The sequence below is a fragment of the Agelaius phoeniceus genome, chromosome 2 (assembly GCF_051311805.1).
Source record: "Agelaius phoeniceus isolate bAgePho1 chromosome 2, bAgePho1.hap1, whole genome shotgun sequence".
Lineage (NCBI taxonomy): Eukaryota > Metazoa > Chordata > Aves > Passeriformes > Icteridae > Agelaius > Agelaius phoeniceus.
Window position 1 is genome coordinate 113,059,925 of NC_135266.1, and position 16,961 is coordinate 113,076,885.

At 46.3% G+C, this 16,961-nt stretch overlaps 1 protein-coding gene across 2 annotated transcripts in view; it reads right to left on the reverse strand.

Annotated features, from left to right (window-relative positions):
• Positions 1 to 7,250: 7,250 nt before the first annotated feature.
• Positions 7,251 to 16,961, reverse strand: part of PTGFRN (prostaglandin F2 receptor inhibitor) — a 67,463-nt gene continuing 57,752 nt past the window's right edge. For both annotated transcript variants that reach the window (XM_054628210.2, XM_077174556.1), the window contains 2 exons: positions 12,017 to 12,322; positions 7,251 to 10,778 (listed from right to left, as the gene is read on the reverse strand). In XM_054628210.2, the coding sequence (XP_054484185.2) occupies positions 10,612 to 10,778; positions 12,017 to 12,322 (473 nt within the window). In that variant the 3' untranslated portion in view covers positions 7,251 to 10,611. The remainder of the gene's footprint in view (positions 10,779 to 12,016; positions 12,323 to 16,961) is intronic.

Below are 16,961 nucleotides of genomic sequence, written 5' to 3' on the forward strand. Positions count from 1 at the left end.
CCAATGCAGGGCAAGGTCAGGGTCTTCATGAGCAAAACACTCCAGCAACACAGAGAGGCTGTTGGGGTCAGTTTGCACTGAAAAAACACAACACAGTACAGCAAGTGAAAGCAAATAATTAAAACCACAAACAAAACAAGAGAAATTGAAATCTAAGAGCAGAAGTGGCTGAGAAGCAGAGAAAAACCTGTCTTGTACCAGCTGCAGCTTCTAAGGAGTCTGGCCACGCTGAGTAGCAAACAGCCAAGAACACACACAACTCTTCTTCAATGAACCGGTGTTTGCTCTTATTTGCACCATCATTTCTACTGGGAAACAAAAAAAAAAACAAAAAAAAAACAAAAAAAAAACCAAAACCAAAAAAAAAAACCAACCCAACAAATCAAAGAAGAGAAGAAGAGAGCAGCCTGCCCTCCATGAATCCTGGTGATCCCCTCTGCAGCACACACAGGGCCTGATCACGTCACAGTGAAGTCTCCAAGTGCAGCCCCCCTGCCCAGCCCGGCTTCTGCGCAGCACCAGGAGCCGCCCCCGGCCCGCTCTGCGCTGGCATCTGAAGCAGCATCAGCATCTTTTACACAAGCAGCATCATGAAAGGCTCTTTGAAGCACAGCAGCAGTGGGATGAGCCTGGTTGTTTCAGTTCCCCATGGACAAGAGCCTGGGCAGAGGCCGGGGAAGAGAGGAGGGAGGTTAACAGAGGGATAGGAGAGCAGTTGCATTGGAGTTTCTGGGGGGGAGCACAGGACGGTGGTGTTACGTGTTGGGAGAGAAACTAGGTTTTCATATTAAGCTGCTTATTTAGGTCTCTAAGTTATGGAGATTCTGCACTTCAAAACTAATTAGATTGACAGAGCTTGGATTCGATTACAGGATTTCCAGAAGCAAGAGGGTTTGAAAAAAATCAAATTAAATAGCTAGCCTGGAAATGCTTGCAAGAGAATTAAACACCCATTGCTGCAACCAATTGTTAAATGCATCTAGGCTGGGAAAATGACAACTCCTATTCCCAAAACCCACTGCACCAGTGGCTGCAGCAGGGAGGTGCCCTCCTAACAAACCCAAGTGGAATATGGACAAAACCATGTTTCCCAGTCCTAGAGGTAGGCAGAGGGTCCCAAGGCACTTCAGGAAGCACATGCCTCTCCAGTGGCAGTGTGTGAATTTTTCCCCGCCCTGAGGCTACTGCAGCGAGCAGAGCATCCAGGAGCTGTAGGCGGGCAACTGCAGGACTGGGGCTGAAGAGGGAGGAGCTGGAGGTCCCACGGAGCAGCACTAGGGCTTGCAGGGGAAACCTCACCACATAAAACCCGACCACCTACATAGACAGAAAGTCCCATCCTTACTAGCCAGGACACCAAAGTGTTTTCTGCACCAGAAGAGTGGGGCTGGCCCAGCACTGCCAACAACATGGGACCATCTCACAGCTGTGCTCCTGAAATGACAAAGCAAGGGAGCAATGGCAGAGCTACACTTACACCTCACCTACCATCAAAAGCTTTGCTCATCTGCCTGAAAGAACTCCCTCTTTCCCACTCCTCTGAGATCACAGGAATAGCAGTGGCTTTTAAGGCCCAACAGCAGAGCCAGAGTGGCCTTTTTTAAAATCCCAGAACTGCCAGCTTCAGTTCCTCTTGAAGCTCCAAAAGCATATTTTCTCTCTTTTCTTCAAGCATCCACATGCAGGTGTCCAAAGAAAGTCAGCTTGGGGCCTGAGGGGCTGCCAGGGGAACTTTGCCTCCCAGTGTAGGATGGGCTGGGTGTGTTTAGCTACCTGGCCATGCAGTAGATGCTCTGTTTCCTATATGTCACCTTTTCACCCTCCTTAGGTTTGGGTAGAGCACTCTGGACAGCATCATCCCACACTGTCACACCAGCACCACAAGGCAGAGCACATTGTAGGCAATACTGAGGCTGCTGCTGCTGCTCTCCCCCATTTGCACTACAGAACTGGCATCTTGGCTATCGTCACAGAAAGGCTAAGTTGTGTTTACTCTGAGCCAAACAAATTCCCTTCAAACAAAAGGCAGGAGCTGCAGTGAACTCCAGGGAAAGCCTGCAGGGTACACTGCTTTGATTAAACAGAGATGGCAGGAAGAGTTGCAAATGTACACAGTACATCTCACTTGTTTGTGCTCGGGTTGCCAGTCTCAGTGTGAAAGCAACTCCCCCTTCAACGTTGCCACTGAAGGGCTTGATAAAGGATGTGCTCAGGACTGCAACACAGCAGCAGCAGCAGCTATCTTCCTTTTGCCTGACACCTTCCACACAAGACAGCCTGCAGAACTCCCCTGCTCCTCACAGGGACTTGGAGAACACCTCTCACCACCAAAATGTGTGTCTCAGCCAAGCTGGGAAGAGGTGACACTCTGGGAACATGCTGCTGCCACCAGTGACACGAGGTAAAGGAGGGTTTAAAGACAGCAGCGCCATGCCCAAGGGTCCTGAGAGCTGTCTTGTTAACACTGTACACAGTCGGGTCGAGGAAAGGGAATTTAATGAATAGCAACTCACAAAAGACCTTTATAGACCTTTTCTGAAAAGACCTTTTCTGCATTCATCCATGCAGGGAACTGTAGGAGACAGAAAGAAGAGAGGGGCAAAAAAAAGATAATGGCACAAGGCAAAGACATCTCAGCACGGACCTGAAAGGCCACAGGAAAAGCCATCAACTTCAAAAGGACCTTAACATCTTATTTCTAATGAAATGGATTATTCTACCAGTCCGAGCTCTCTGAGCTGAAGGGCTCTCCCTGAAAAACCTGAGACGGACATTTCTGAGCTAGAGGAAGGGGCCATGCTTTTGTCAGCCTACAGTGATGGGGGCAGGGGAGAGAGTGGACAGTGCCAAAAACCAGCTAGTAAGGTCTGTCCCTGCAGAAGCCAAAACCACAATAAAGTAGAAAAATACTTTTTTTTTTTTTTTTTTTTTTTTACTGGAAGACTCACCTTAAGGCAATGATTTTCCTCTAAATGCTCCAAGAAGCTTGGTTACTCACTGTTGACACAGCCACTAGGAAAAACACCTTCAGAGGGACTGGACACTGTGGATAACACACCAGGGACTTCAGTATGAGGCAGGGTTGGCTCCAGTAGCCACAGAGCAGAAAAGCTGCCTGGCTGAAGCCCAGGAACCTGCAAAAGGATAAAAAACACAGAGTAGACTGCATTCATCCTGATAACCATCATCCAAGGGCTGTTGCACAGAGGTGTTATACAAGTAACAAAATGGAGATCAGAATCCATCCTGGAAATGTTTTCATGGATATATAAGCTATGTTTGGAGAGAACCTGAGGACCCGTCACCTGTCTGTGGGTTGAACAATGACCACTGCTCCCTGCTGGGACTTCTTCCCTCCTTCCCAGTCCATCACTTGATGGAGCTGCCATTACCTCATTTCTCTCAGCCCCTACCTGTCTGCCCAATACTTTTATACAGGTATCTTGCCTAATTCTCATGTCTTGGGAGAGCTGTGATTTCCTCTACAGCAATAGTGAGAAACAAGTGTCTACAGTTCTTATTCTGAGATGTGTATCTCAGATAAATTACATTCTTTAATTACCTGTTTCTCAAGTCCAGGGTAGCTATCCTGGGTGTTAACAATGAATCATGTTGTTGTTATTCTGAAAAATGAAAATGTTCAGCACAGTGGTCGCTTGTCTGGAGCTCCTAGACACCGAGCAGAATTTGTGTTATGATAGCAAGCAGATGGAGAAAAAAGGCTAAACCATCTTTCTTAGAAAGAAAAACTGTCCCTTCTGCTTTGGCAAAGGGAATATAAATGTCTCTTTGGAGTCACATCAGAAATCCTTACTTTCCTTGCATATTGCCTGGAGTCCTCATGAGGGAAGTGGCTACAAAACATTTGTGTGTATGTGCACAGGGTGCCAGCCTTGCAGGTGATTCTGCAGTGGGCACTGGGCTGCAGTTCTGCAGCCTGAGCTCTCAGCAGATGATTCAAGATCACACTATAACAATGGATTCAAGAACACTGTGACAACGTACCCCTGCTCTCCTCCAGAGAGTGAAGCACAAAAGGCCATCGTCCTTGAGATGCAGAGAGACAAAGGCAAGAAAAGGCCCCTGAAATGAAGCATGAAAAACAGAAGAGATAAGGCAGAAGGAAGAAAACACAGATTAAATCAGCAAACAAGTTTCAGCACACTAAAAGGATGTACCTGAACACCAAAGGGGAGGTTACAACTACTGCACTTGCATTCAGAACATGCATTTGGCTGTAACCACACACAGCTTTCACACATCCAGGCAGATGCTAAGCAGCATGGATATTTTCTCTTTTTACCACAGTCCTAGCATCCCAACAATTGCACATTATCCCAGGGCCTTTGTAGAGCTAAGTCAGCACAGAGGCAACAAGAGCTACAGAGGCAACACCAGTCCTGTCCTCTCAGGCATCTCTGGGTTCTCAGGTGCCCAGGTATGTTCATATTGCCAGCTCTGCTGCAGGAGCTCTGGAAGCACATCCTCCCTTCTCTCCTAGCTCCACCCTTTAGGAAACTTTTAGGAACTTAGTGTCTTTGGCACTCCTTACCATCCATTAAGTATGTCAAACTATTGCCAGGATCATAGAAGCAAGGAACTAGAGGGCATAAGCCAGGTTTAAGTTGCTAAGAAGAAACAGAACTTTGTGCCCATTTGTTCTGCAGCTTCATCACTCACCTCTGATGACAACAGACTGAGTCTGTGGTCTAGTCTAAGGAATAAAATGTAATATATTGCTAACTTGCTTTCCCAAAGCCTGTATTGCAAAGTCCTGCCTCTCTACCCCCTTGGCAGAGGTGGAAGCTCTTACGCTTCTGGCACTTGATGGAATGCAACTCTGCTGCCAGGGAGAGGAGAACAGCTTGTGTCTATGGCAGCTCTCCTGAGGGACCTGGAAATCCACAGGGCCTGCTTTCCTCCATAACCCAGGATCAGTCATCTGCTGGCTACAGCACAATGCCATTTTCCTCAGTAGCAGAAGGAGACCCCTGGCAAAAGGCTGTCTGACTGAAAGCTACACGTGGCATTTGAGGTGTATTTGGCACAAGGATGAGAAGTGGTTTTTCCTTCAGTTAGCACATCCCACAGCTTCAATCAGTCACTAAAGACTCTCTCTTGAAACACCATTTGTCCTGATACCTGCTGTGCAGACCTCAGCCCCCTGCAGCCACAGAAGTGTGGGAAGTCCCACAGGAAAGGCTAAAGCCACACATTTCCTTGGAAGATTTGCATGGCAGGGCTTCAGCTTCACATGACAAAGAGGAGGCAGGTCTCCTCATGCATCCTGCTTGACACCAGTCAGTTCCAGCCCAGAGAGGGTTTTTGGACTGGCCCTGACCTGAGCAGGGCAGTCAGCCAGAGCCACAGCAGCACCAATAGGGTCTGTCAGAGAAAAAGGACAGCCAAGCATGTTGCCTGAGCCTGCTGTTATGAAAGCAACTAAACTCTCAGGCTCTGGCACAAAAGTGCTTTTCAGACTGCCCCCATGGCAGCAGGCCATACCCCCATCAGCAGCTGGGAGAGCTGAGTCCATGGCAGGTACAAGGCAGTGTTAGAGACCTGACACCTCCCATCACTCACTGCAACACCCAGGCACTTACTTACCAGTACCCCCTTGCATTTCCAGACTTATATTTTTCAGCTTTCCTTCTTATAACAAAATCCAAGCACGTTTACAACAATGGTATTAAGACCCAGGTCATCCCAGGGGGTGGGGGAGGCAAGTGAATTCCATAAAAGCTCATCCAAACTTACCTGTGAGCTGTAACCTGCACAGCTCGAGGCCAAGGACTGCTGTCCCACGAGCACACCACTCCTTCCTGCTGGCCCTGTGTCAGAGGCTCTGCTGAGGGACCATTTGTGACATTCCTACATCTCGGCTGATGGCTCCTGCTGCTCCTTAAGGATTTAGAGCTTGGTGCCACCTCCCAGCTTCCTGCAAGCAGACTCTGCAGAGCACACCTTTCCATCTAGAAAGAAGCCAAAGGTACAAAGGTACACACTTTGCTGTCACCTGGCCGGCACTGCAGCCTGTCAGACACAGCACACACCACTCTGAACACAAACTCACCTTGCCAAAGCCTGCCTTGGCCTCCCAAAACCACTGCTGCCTCAAACAACTTCCTGCTGGAAAGGACATGTGCTGCTTTTGGCTGGAATAAAGTTCATTTTCTTCACAGTATCCAGCATGGGGCAGTGTTTTGGATTTGTGCTGGAAGCAGTGCTGATAATGCAGGGATATTTTCCTTACTGCTGGGCAGAGCCTGCACAGAGCCAAGGCCTTTTCTGCCTCTCTCCCCACCCCAGCAGCGAGTGGGAGCACAAGAAGGTGGGAGGGGACACAGCCAGGACAGGTGACCCCAAGTTACCCCAGGGATATCCCAGAGCAGACAGTGCCATGCTGGGCATATAAAAGTGGTGGGAGGAGGAGGAAGGGGGAACATGCAGAACACAGGTGTTTGCCTTCCCAAGTCACTGCTACGTGTGACAGAGCCCTGCTCTCCTGGGGATGGCTGAGCACCTGCCTGCCCAGGGGAAACAGGGAATGAATTCCTTTGTTTCCATCTATGGCTTTTTCTTTCCCTATTAAACTGTCTCTATCTCAACACATGTATTTTTCTCACTTTCACCATTCCAATTCTCTCCTCCATCCCACTAGTGGGGGAGTGAGCAAGTGGGGGGCTGTGTGGGGCTTGGCTGCCAGCTGGGATCAAACCATGACAGCAAGTCACCTCCTTGCTGTATGATTTCAGTGTCTTTGCATGGTTGCTGGGGGTAAAAAAACATCCCAAACTCAGCCACTGGCAAAGAAAGCATGAAGTTTTCTTCCAACACTATTGATTTTCCTCCTGGTATTCTGGAAATGAGAAGCCTCATGAAGGGGTCAAGGAAGACTCAACATCTAACACCAGGTTTTACAGCAGATATTAAATATACACTCCCAACTGTGACTCTTGTCCTTAGCTAATCAAAATAAAACTCTTCCAACAAAAAGGGTGACTTACAGTGGGGTAGAAACACAATAGACTCAGAAAATAATTATGCTTCCCAATTCATCCCAGAAATGTAGGCAAATATTTAAAACTTACTGTAAAAATAGGTTCCTGCTTATTTTACAGGGTAAACACTGCTGGAAACAGGACTGTGAGGTTTACATTTTATACCTTCAACAATAGTGTCTGCATACATGCAGGGAACAAGGAAAGAACTGCCCCCTAGCTCAAACATCCAGACCCACAGCACAGACATAATCAAAAAGGACATAATCTTTATTTTAAACATAAAAAGAAACATTTTACACGGCATTGTTAGAACTATTCGGTACCTGCATTCCAGAATTGTGCCCAAAACTTTATTTTATAATTTTGAAATTAAAACAAAAGAAAGAAAATATCTTGCCCTTCTGCTGTATGATGTTCAAGGTTGCCCTGGATCGAAATTCCAAGTGCCTGGAGGAATTTACCAGCTTAACCAGGAGACACGGCAATGCAAACAGAGGAAGATCAATGTGAGCCCTTAGGATACTTTGACAATACCACAGGTTGCAGCAGGGAGGATATGGATGCTTGTACTGCACCACAGGCAGCTTACTCTTCTGACACTCTGCAGGTTTAATACACAACCAGATGCACACACACCTCCACTCACACAAACCCTGGTCACACACAAAATAATAATAATAATAATAACAATAAAAAACATGAAAAGTGACCTAGATTTTTTTTTCCCTTAGAGAGAAGATTCACACTCTATTTTTAAAAAAGGGGATAATACAAAATTGGCACAAGTAGAAGGAAACCTGGGGGCTAGGTCTAGCCCATCAGCTTCTAGCCTTCCAACTACAGCAAATACAGGGTGGGATGGGATGCAGCATTGCCTTCCAAGGGGCTGTCAGCAGTACAAGCTAGTGGCAAAGCTTCCTTCACTTGGAGTGACAAAGTTGTTTTTTGTGGGCTGTGGAGGAAGGTCAGCATTAGCTAAGGACACGGGGACCTTTCACTAGAGAAGAAGGGAGCCCTGACCAAAATAACCCTGAGTTTTTTTCCAGCAGGGAGGAAGTGTGCTATATTGTGTGTTTGGGAAGAGCTGGCTCATCCATTCCCTAATTATTGCCCTGCTCATCCATTCCCTAATTATTGCATTACGGTCACGATCCTCTCCCCCTAAAACTTAACCAAGGGCATAGATAGACAAGGAGTCAGTCTGCCAGGACAAAAAGTGACTGATGCTGTGCTTAGAACTTCACCACCACTTCCACCCCTCCCAAGATGCCCCAATGCCACAACCTTCTGAGAAGAAAGCAGATGTTAATGCAGGAAAGAATCTGCTAGATCAGCCAGCATCCCAAACATCAGAATAGTGTTTCATAACATCCCAGGAAAAAGCAAGATTTCACAACAGTAGAGACAGGAGAGGAAGAAAAATTCTTGCTGTCAAAGTAGTATCTGAGTGAATCCTTTCCTCAACTCCCTTCCTTTGGAAAGCATTGCTACAGATTTCTGGGCTTTCACAGTGGAAGCTGGAGACTGCTTCTGCCCTGTTCTTTAGGAAAGGCAGCTAAGTCTGCCTGCAACAGAGGTCTTTTCAGAGCTCTTCCAGAAAGAAAAACATCAGGCCAGAAAGAAAACTTGCTATGTACCTTCAGGACAAAACCTTTCAGAGGTTCATAGGTCTGGGGGTCCCAGTTTTGGAATACTACATGAAATGTCTTAAATAACAACTTGCAAGCCCCAACTCTGCAAATTAAGGCCATTTTGAAGATGTTTCATACTCATCTTTCAAAACTCCCTGGACACCTCTAAGCATACAGATGTGACTGCATGCATGTTCACACACAGGACACAGAGCAGCCTTCTGGAAAATCCCTTCACATCGGCCTCAGAACAAAGGTCACAATGCAAGACAGAAAAAAACAACCCACACTAAGAAAACTTAGCACAAAAAGCCTTCATAGGCCAGATACCAGACCTGCAGCTCCCCTGGAATATGCAGTGGGATGAGCTATTAGAGAAGCAGATTGTCTAAGACATAACTAATGTCTAATCAGGCAACAGCACACCACAGCCACTACCTTCCGTGGATGTTCTTCTTTACCACCTTTTAAAAGCCATGGTAAGGATTGAGCCCTGGCCTCACCTCTGCATTTCTCACCCTTCTTGATGCAAGCCAAACCACGGCTGTGACATCAGACTGTGGTGAAGTCCTACTTCCTCGTTGGTTTGTACACAGTATCTTTATTCTGACCCTTATTGCTTAGAACACCAGCCGTGCTGGGAAGACAGAACTGCCTGGCAAAGATGCTGCTCCCTCTCAGGAGCCAGGTCAGTGTATTTGGAAGACCAAAGCAGGAGTTCCATACTATAGCACCGAGGCATAGGTCTCAAGCCCAGGGGGAAAGCCCTGCTGAAAGGCTCATGCTCAAGACCAGGGCCCTTGGAGCCTGAAGGATTCTTGCTGCCCTCTTGGGCTTGCTCTTATTCCTATCCTGAGCTGCACTGCAGCTACTGCAGATCTCAGATTCTGCTCACAGGTTTGAGGGTTACCAGTGAGTGACTGGCAGAAGCAGCACTGAAGTCTGGTCTGTGCATTTGGTAATACATAGTTTAGGAGTCTCTAAACATGATCAGTTGGCCAACTGCAGATGAAGACCCCTATTTTCATAGGTCACACCATCACCTGGGGAGCAAGGTCTCCAACCTCCCTGCTGAGGCCAGCAGAAGGCTGAGCCCTGTCCCTAGATACCACGTGCCCCCCTGCCACAAGCAGAACAGGGTCTCAGGCACGATGTGAGCAGCTGTAGTGGGGAGAAGAGAAGGTGGAAGGGTGTGGGAGAAGGTGGCCCTAGGCAGACATCCAACAAATGCTTGTCTGAGAATCGACTCTTCAAGTTAGTTCCTACTCACCATAGCTAAGAGATTTGAGCACTGAAAATAAAAGGTTTAAAAAAAGTGCTTCAAAGACCTCCACCAGGCAAGGTACATGTCAGGATTAACTGCAATCTCTTGGAAAGCCAAGGAAGAGAAGGCATGCTGACAACCATAAAACAATTCTTTGCTGGAACAGCCTTATGATGGCTCCAGTACAGGAACCTTCCCCAGCCTTCAACCCAACACAGAGAAGTCTCTGAGATACCAAGGTGGAAAGAGAAAGGGAACAGGATGGTGTGATGGGGACAGAGGGGAAAGGTAGATTGGTTAATACAGTGAAAGTCTAACACTTACCAGCCTCTTTCCCATTCATCATCCTGCCCACCTTGCCTTCATACAGGGACATCTTTCCAAAACCACGAGGGGGGGAAAAACCAATGAACCAACAAACAAAACATTAATGAATTTTGTCACAGGGCCCTGCTGAAAGAAGGCTCAACAGTTTGCACATTAGAAGGACATGATCCCTATGCAGAAAGTGCTGCTGGAAAAGGAGAACTCCCAAGTTGCTAAATATGGCCTGATTGTTCTCAGGACATGATGTGTAACAAGGAGAAGCTGAGGTCCAGGCTGAAACCAGAGAGCAAACGCACTGTCTTGTCTGGGCCTGTGAGCAAGTGTCTCAGCACAGTCCAGGAGCCCTGTGAGTCTCTCCTGAAATGCAGTGTGCCCAGCTGGGTGCTCAGTCCATCTCCATCGACATGAGCCGGCGCCGCTCGCGCCGCGTTTCCTGCACCTCCTTCTTGCAGCACCAGCGGGAGCTGCAGTAGCCAATAAGGCAGGATAGGAGTCCAATGGCCGTGGCCAGGCCGACGCCGATCAACAGGGGGTACTTGAAAGCATTCAGAACTGAAAAAAGGAAGGCAGAGCCATTAGATATCGCTGAGAAACTCAGACATCCCCTTTATTTCTGCTTGACTGAAAAAGGAGAGAATTCCACATTATTCAGTCAGGGACAGATTAATTATTTCAGAAAGAAATTACGCTAATTTTCCTTCTTGATTTTCATCTTCCCAGGTTTGAAAAATTGGTCTTTTAGTCTCTCCCTTTCCTCTTCACCCTAATTCTTCCTCTATAATTTCAAAGCCTTGAAGAGGCTGGAAGCACCAGAAGAGCCCTGGAGTAAGACAGCCAAGTAGAGTTTATTTCAAAAATTATCCTCTCACGCATTTCTCCAAACAAAATATTGGATTGTTTCCCCATCAGAGGAAGAGTGTGGCTGCATTCTTTGTAATTTCCAAAAAGCAAGGAGTGGACTCCTCTGTGCTTTGAATTATTAGAATTACTATATATTTACCCTATCTAATCAACCTTCAAAGCTAGTGCCTAAACAAAAAAAAAAAAAAAAAGACAGATTTTGAAGTACCTACTGTTCAGTTAAAAGGCAGTAAGAACTGAAAGGGGTTTGGAAAGCACAGTTATAATAGTTATCAGCACAGTGGGGAGAACAAAAGCTTCTTGTTCATTTCAAGTTCATGGAACTTCCAAAAATGACCTCTCCTAGAAATATCAAGAAAGCAACTAGTTCAAAACCCCTCCTGTATTCATTTTACTCCTTAGCTGAATTCTGAGTGCAGTATCTAGTGTGCAACTTCCTGCTCATGAAGTCTAGCAACACTTGCAACTCTGGGTGGAAAGCAGACAAGGCATAAAGTGCAGGGAGCAACATGTCTTGTCATCAGAGAGGGAGGAAAGAGGCAGAGGTCTGATTTTTCTCTTCTCAGCTTTGACACTAACCACAATGTGACTAATTCACACAGCCCATCTGCAAACCAAGGCCTCCTCCAGCAGGCAGCAGAAGGGTTAACACCTGGAGAGAATGCTGTGCCCTTGACTAGAAGATGCCTCAGCTATGGAAAACATCACCAGGAGGTGATCAGGAAAGAAAATGCTCCAGTCTTGTATCTATCAACTGTTTAGGCAGAACAGATTCTTCTCCTCTGAAGAATCTTGAATCAGAAATTGCTGACCATCAAAAAAAAAAAAAAGACAAAATCTACTGAGGCACCTTTAAAAGCAGTTATGGGGGATGTTTGCCACAAAAGGACATAATAAGGTGTTAAAACCTAAGTGTTTCAGTGTCTCACCATCCATTTTCACAGAGAGGAAGATGGGTTTGGCTCTGATGTCGGGCTCCCGCTGCCACACGCCCGTGGCAGACCGCACCCAGGGGGTCACCAGGCAGTAGTGGTTCCCGAAGTCGTGGTCCTCGCAGCCGTGCACGCGCAGCCGGAATTCCAGAGGGCTGATCCGCTCCAGGCTCAGCTCGCTGCTCCCGTTCCTCCTGCCCTGGGTCACAATCCCCCTCCTGTCCAGAGAGGCCAGCAAGATGGGCTCTCTGTCCAGGGCAAAGGAGCGCACGGCAAACCAGGAGACATCAAAGGACATGTCATCTGTGTGGGGGGGACAAAGAAGAGTTCAGGTGTGCTGGTGAGTCCTGAAAAGCATCCACAGTGCCATTTCTCAGCAGAAAGGTTAATTTGTAAGCAGCATGGCCAGCACTGGTCTGACAGCAGAGGGGAAAAAAAAAAAAAAGAAACCAGAAAGAAAAAGAGACAGTCCCCTGAACATGTCCTTTCTAGGAAGATTCAAGCAGTGAACTGCAATGAAATGCATTGACAGGAAGAATGGAGTTGTACAGAAAGGGTGACTTACCACAGGGATGACACTAAAGTGATTTCTTGCCTTTCTGCCTGCTATTCTGATATTTGTATTAAACTCTGATCTAAGTTTTTACCAAGCAGGCTTAGCATCATAAGAAGTTCTACAGTTATACTGCATCTATAGCGAAAGGGAGTGGGAGTGCTAGATATTTGCTAGCAGAGAGTGATTTGCAGTCACTGTCTTCATGAGGGCCTTACACAAGCACTCAAGATCAGAAGGCTCTATCCTGAAGGCCCCTTCCTTACATTTAGATTTTGCCTAAATGAATACATATTCTGCACAGTGCACAAAAAATTACCTGTAACAGTACAAAACATTCAGGAGCAAAGCCTGACTGTGCTGCTTTTATACACTTTTCCCAGAGTTGTGGGTTACTGTGACACATCAGACATGATGCCTTGTGCAAGTTTCACCACCCAAAGACACAGTCTATAATATGGATTTGCAGGAACTCACACTTTTGACACAGCTGCCCCGCAGTCAGAGTCCATCAGCACACCCAGCTCGCTGTGCGTTCATGCAAGGTCCTATTGATCTCATTAGCAAATCTCAGTCCTAAGCCTATTAGGCAGATGTAGCTGAGTATCTACTTTCAAAATCACCACTATTCTTTGCTATCACGAGCCCAGCAACACCTGTCAGAGTCTGAAACCTGGCATGACCCACAGCACAGGCAGGAAAGCCTGCTCACCTGTTTCCTCACAGGTCCTCCTCCCTGGCACATCAGCAAACCAATGGACACAAAGTGGAAACAGAAGTTACTATTTCTGTCCTGAGTTTGGAGTACTGATACAGTGTGTGCACACCTAAGGCAGTCCCAGTGATTCTTGGCAATGTAGCAAACCTCCATTTTCTAGTATTGAGAGCTCTGAAAAATACAGTACCAGCAATCTGAAATTTGAAACTGATCTTTTGGCTAAATGAGTTTTTTTTCTCTTAAACTTTTACATTTGACCTTCAGGCTAATGGAAGCCCTAAGCCTGCTGTTGTACTGAAATTGTTTACAGATCTAAGTGAAGATGATTTTTAAGTCTATCAGGCAAGCTAGCACTTTGGAAAAGAAGGGAACTTCCATATTTTAAAGTAAAAGGAAGAAAAGAGAGTCTCAGCTCTTTTACCTAAAGTATATTATCAGCTGGCCATGTGGGACATTCCTCCTCACTGCAGAAAAAAAGCCAAACAAACCAGTGTTTGAGGTATAATTAATTCCTTCCTAAGGTGCACTGGTTTTACACATACCTACAGAAACAAAACAAAAATATGAGAAAGCACATGTTCCTAGGAGAGACAGTGTCTGACCAAAGTGTTTTGGGACACCAGCCAGTTTCCTGCCCCAGCCTGGTGCTCTGGGCAATGCACAGACCCTCAGGAGAGCACCTGGCCTGCTCTGCAGCTGGAGCAAGTGTCCCAGCCCTACACAGGGGGGTTCAGCACAGGTCACACGGACCAGCAGCCCTCAGAGCAATCCCTCTTGCCTCTCATCCTGCAAATGCTACAGGAGTTACTTGGCAAAGCACTTGGACCACTTCCCTTGAAACCAAAGTTAATAAAAATTACCATAAACACATGTTCAGTCAAAGAGACCAAACTTTGACCTCTGCTTTGTGCACTCATCCAAATGTCTATGGGACACAGGGCCTCTGCTGGAGAGAGCTCTGTTTATAGAAACCACTCTTCATCCCTGCTGTCTGTTTATGCCAAATATAGTAATAGCACTGGTCCACAGGCAGCACGTTGGGAATGACCAATTCCTTCCAAAGATCCAAGACTGACGCTTGCTTTTGTGTTTCCAGGTGCTGTAGGAGCATATGGACACCTTTCAGGCTAAGTGAACACACCACTGACCTTCCTCAAGCAATAAATTTAGATATTAAAAGATAATAATAATAATCTAATCTTCAGATCCTCAGGCAGCTTTGAAGAATTCCTTCTTTTGCATCTCAGATAATTTGAGGTTCCTGTCCCTTCACATGAGTACAGGCACTTGCTGTCATTTTGAAATATTTGAATCTATCTTCTGTAATTACAACGTGGGACAACATTATTATGCCAACATATTTTATTAGCCAGTATACAGTTTGCAATTAGTGACTCACTACAGACAGTCAGAGGGAGGCTTTGGCTCCGAGCACTCTGTCACTATCCTCCTTGAAATAGCTTAATACAGCAAAGTCATCTGATTCATTTCTCTCTATCTCTGGGTTTCATGCAATAAAAACACAGACAAATATAGCAAAGCCAGGACATAAATCAGGTGCTCTCTAAATATCAGAGATGAACATACCTACCAGCTCCCAAGTGCTAATAAATATGTAGATTCACTGACATAAAACAGGTCACACACTAGGCATCTGCCTCATTCCACACACCTTGCATTGATGTTGACGAGCCATTCTCAATTTTTGACCCAAATGTACAAAAACTCCACTTCAAGAACCACGCTCCCACTCACCAAAGGTTTCTTTTCCTGGCTCTGTCTGTGCCACAGTTAGTAGTGTGGAACACCTGGCCAAGCTGCCCCACAGTGAAGCGTCACACCCCAGTGCCCACAAGGCCATCAAGGACCTCAGTGCCACCAGGACATGCACCCTTCTAAAGGAACAGAGAGCACTGGGAGCTGCCCTTGAGAGCTCTGGGAGCAGAGTTAGCAGTGCTGCTGTGCTTCCTCCCCTCCTCAGCCAGTGAGGATCATCAACATGTAAAGCACATCTTTAGGCACATTTCGATTTGACACACAGGGCTAAGCTGTCTGGGTCTTAGCTACTTCCCTGACCAATCACCCCTCAAAAGAGGGAATCCTATTTCTAGACCAGCTTCTTAGGAACCATACACTTCCACTGCTTAGAATGGAGCTCTCTCAACATCCTGTTACAGTGTTGAATCACAATTTTGAGACCCTTTTTGTTTACTACATTTAAATGAGGTTGAATAGGGCTTCCTAGAGAGCTGAGCAAACCACTTCAAGCCATATAAGGGGTAAACAAGCTGGTTTTGTTAAATTCTCCAGAGTGCCCATTGGGTCTGGCTGGAGCAGATAAAAAAACCCCACATCTCCTTTCAGACACAGTAAGTAATACTTTTAAATCCCTAAGCACACAGCCCAAGAATGGGTGATCTGGGAAGTCTAGAGAGATCATTTGTGAAAATGTGTATTCAACAGAAGTATCAGAAGCAGCTTTTATATCTTCAGGGCACAGAAGAACTACTATTCCCCACTGACACACACACATATTCCCCTCGTACCAATTCAAAACACCAACCACTGCTGCCAAAGCAAAGGAGCACTTCTTTAGAGGAGCAGTTGCTGCCATGTACTGGGCTTAGTAACACACACTCGATTTCAGCAGGGTCTCAAAGAAGCAGAGGAAATTAAAGCATGTAGCAGTCACGCCAAAACCTTTTCTACCCTTTGAAAATTTCCCACAGGGTGGATACACACAAACACACACTGAAAGCATTGTGAGCTGCCTCCACCAGAAAAAGGTTCAAACCATAAGTGATGCCTCTAGAATAAAAAATAAAAAAAAAGGATCAATCTAACTAACAAATGGCACTGACAAACAACTGGTCATTTAGCTTTTCTTCAGCTCCTTGGAAGTACTTTATTTTTCTAACTGTGCATACAGAGAGGGAGAAGAGGTGGCCCCTGACACCAATGTACTACAGGAGGCATACATACTAATGCACATGCATGCCTGCAAAGTTGAGTGTGCACAAGAGCAGAGCTGGCTGCCATACCAAATACATCCAAAGGATGTGCATCTAACAGGATATCTTAGGAAACATCCTGCTCCTCCTCTGCTCACAGGGGATCCCACACCACAGCCCTGCAGCAGGTCTGACACAAGAAGCACAGATGGCCTTGAAAGCCGCCACACCCCTCAGAAGGGAGTCAAATGCATTTGCTCTTTTCTCCTTTCTCATCACATTCCCAAATGGAATGACCATGTCTGTACTGCAGTCATCTGTTTTCTTCCAGAAGATGCTGATAACTCTTGCCTTGTTTCTCTAAATGCCAGGTGTAGGCTTTCCCTAACAGCGTGCCTCATGTCCCCAGTGGGATGAGACAGCCCTGTATTTTCACAGTCTGTCTAACATTTGGCACTAATTTAAAAAGCAAGTCCTCCATTCCAATTGTGAATTAAATTGTGATACTGACACAGCATAAAGACAGATCAGAAATGGGACACAGAGGAATAAGGCTACCAGTAAGGAACTACATGTTTGCTACCATACAAGCCCTCAATCCCTTCCTCTAACCTGCTCCATTAGCCCCCTCCAGCTCCCAAGGCCAGGAAGGGAGATGGATGAGGAAAGTCTGCACACCCTGCATTAATTCCAGCTGTTCCCTACAGTTCTTCTGCCAGC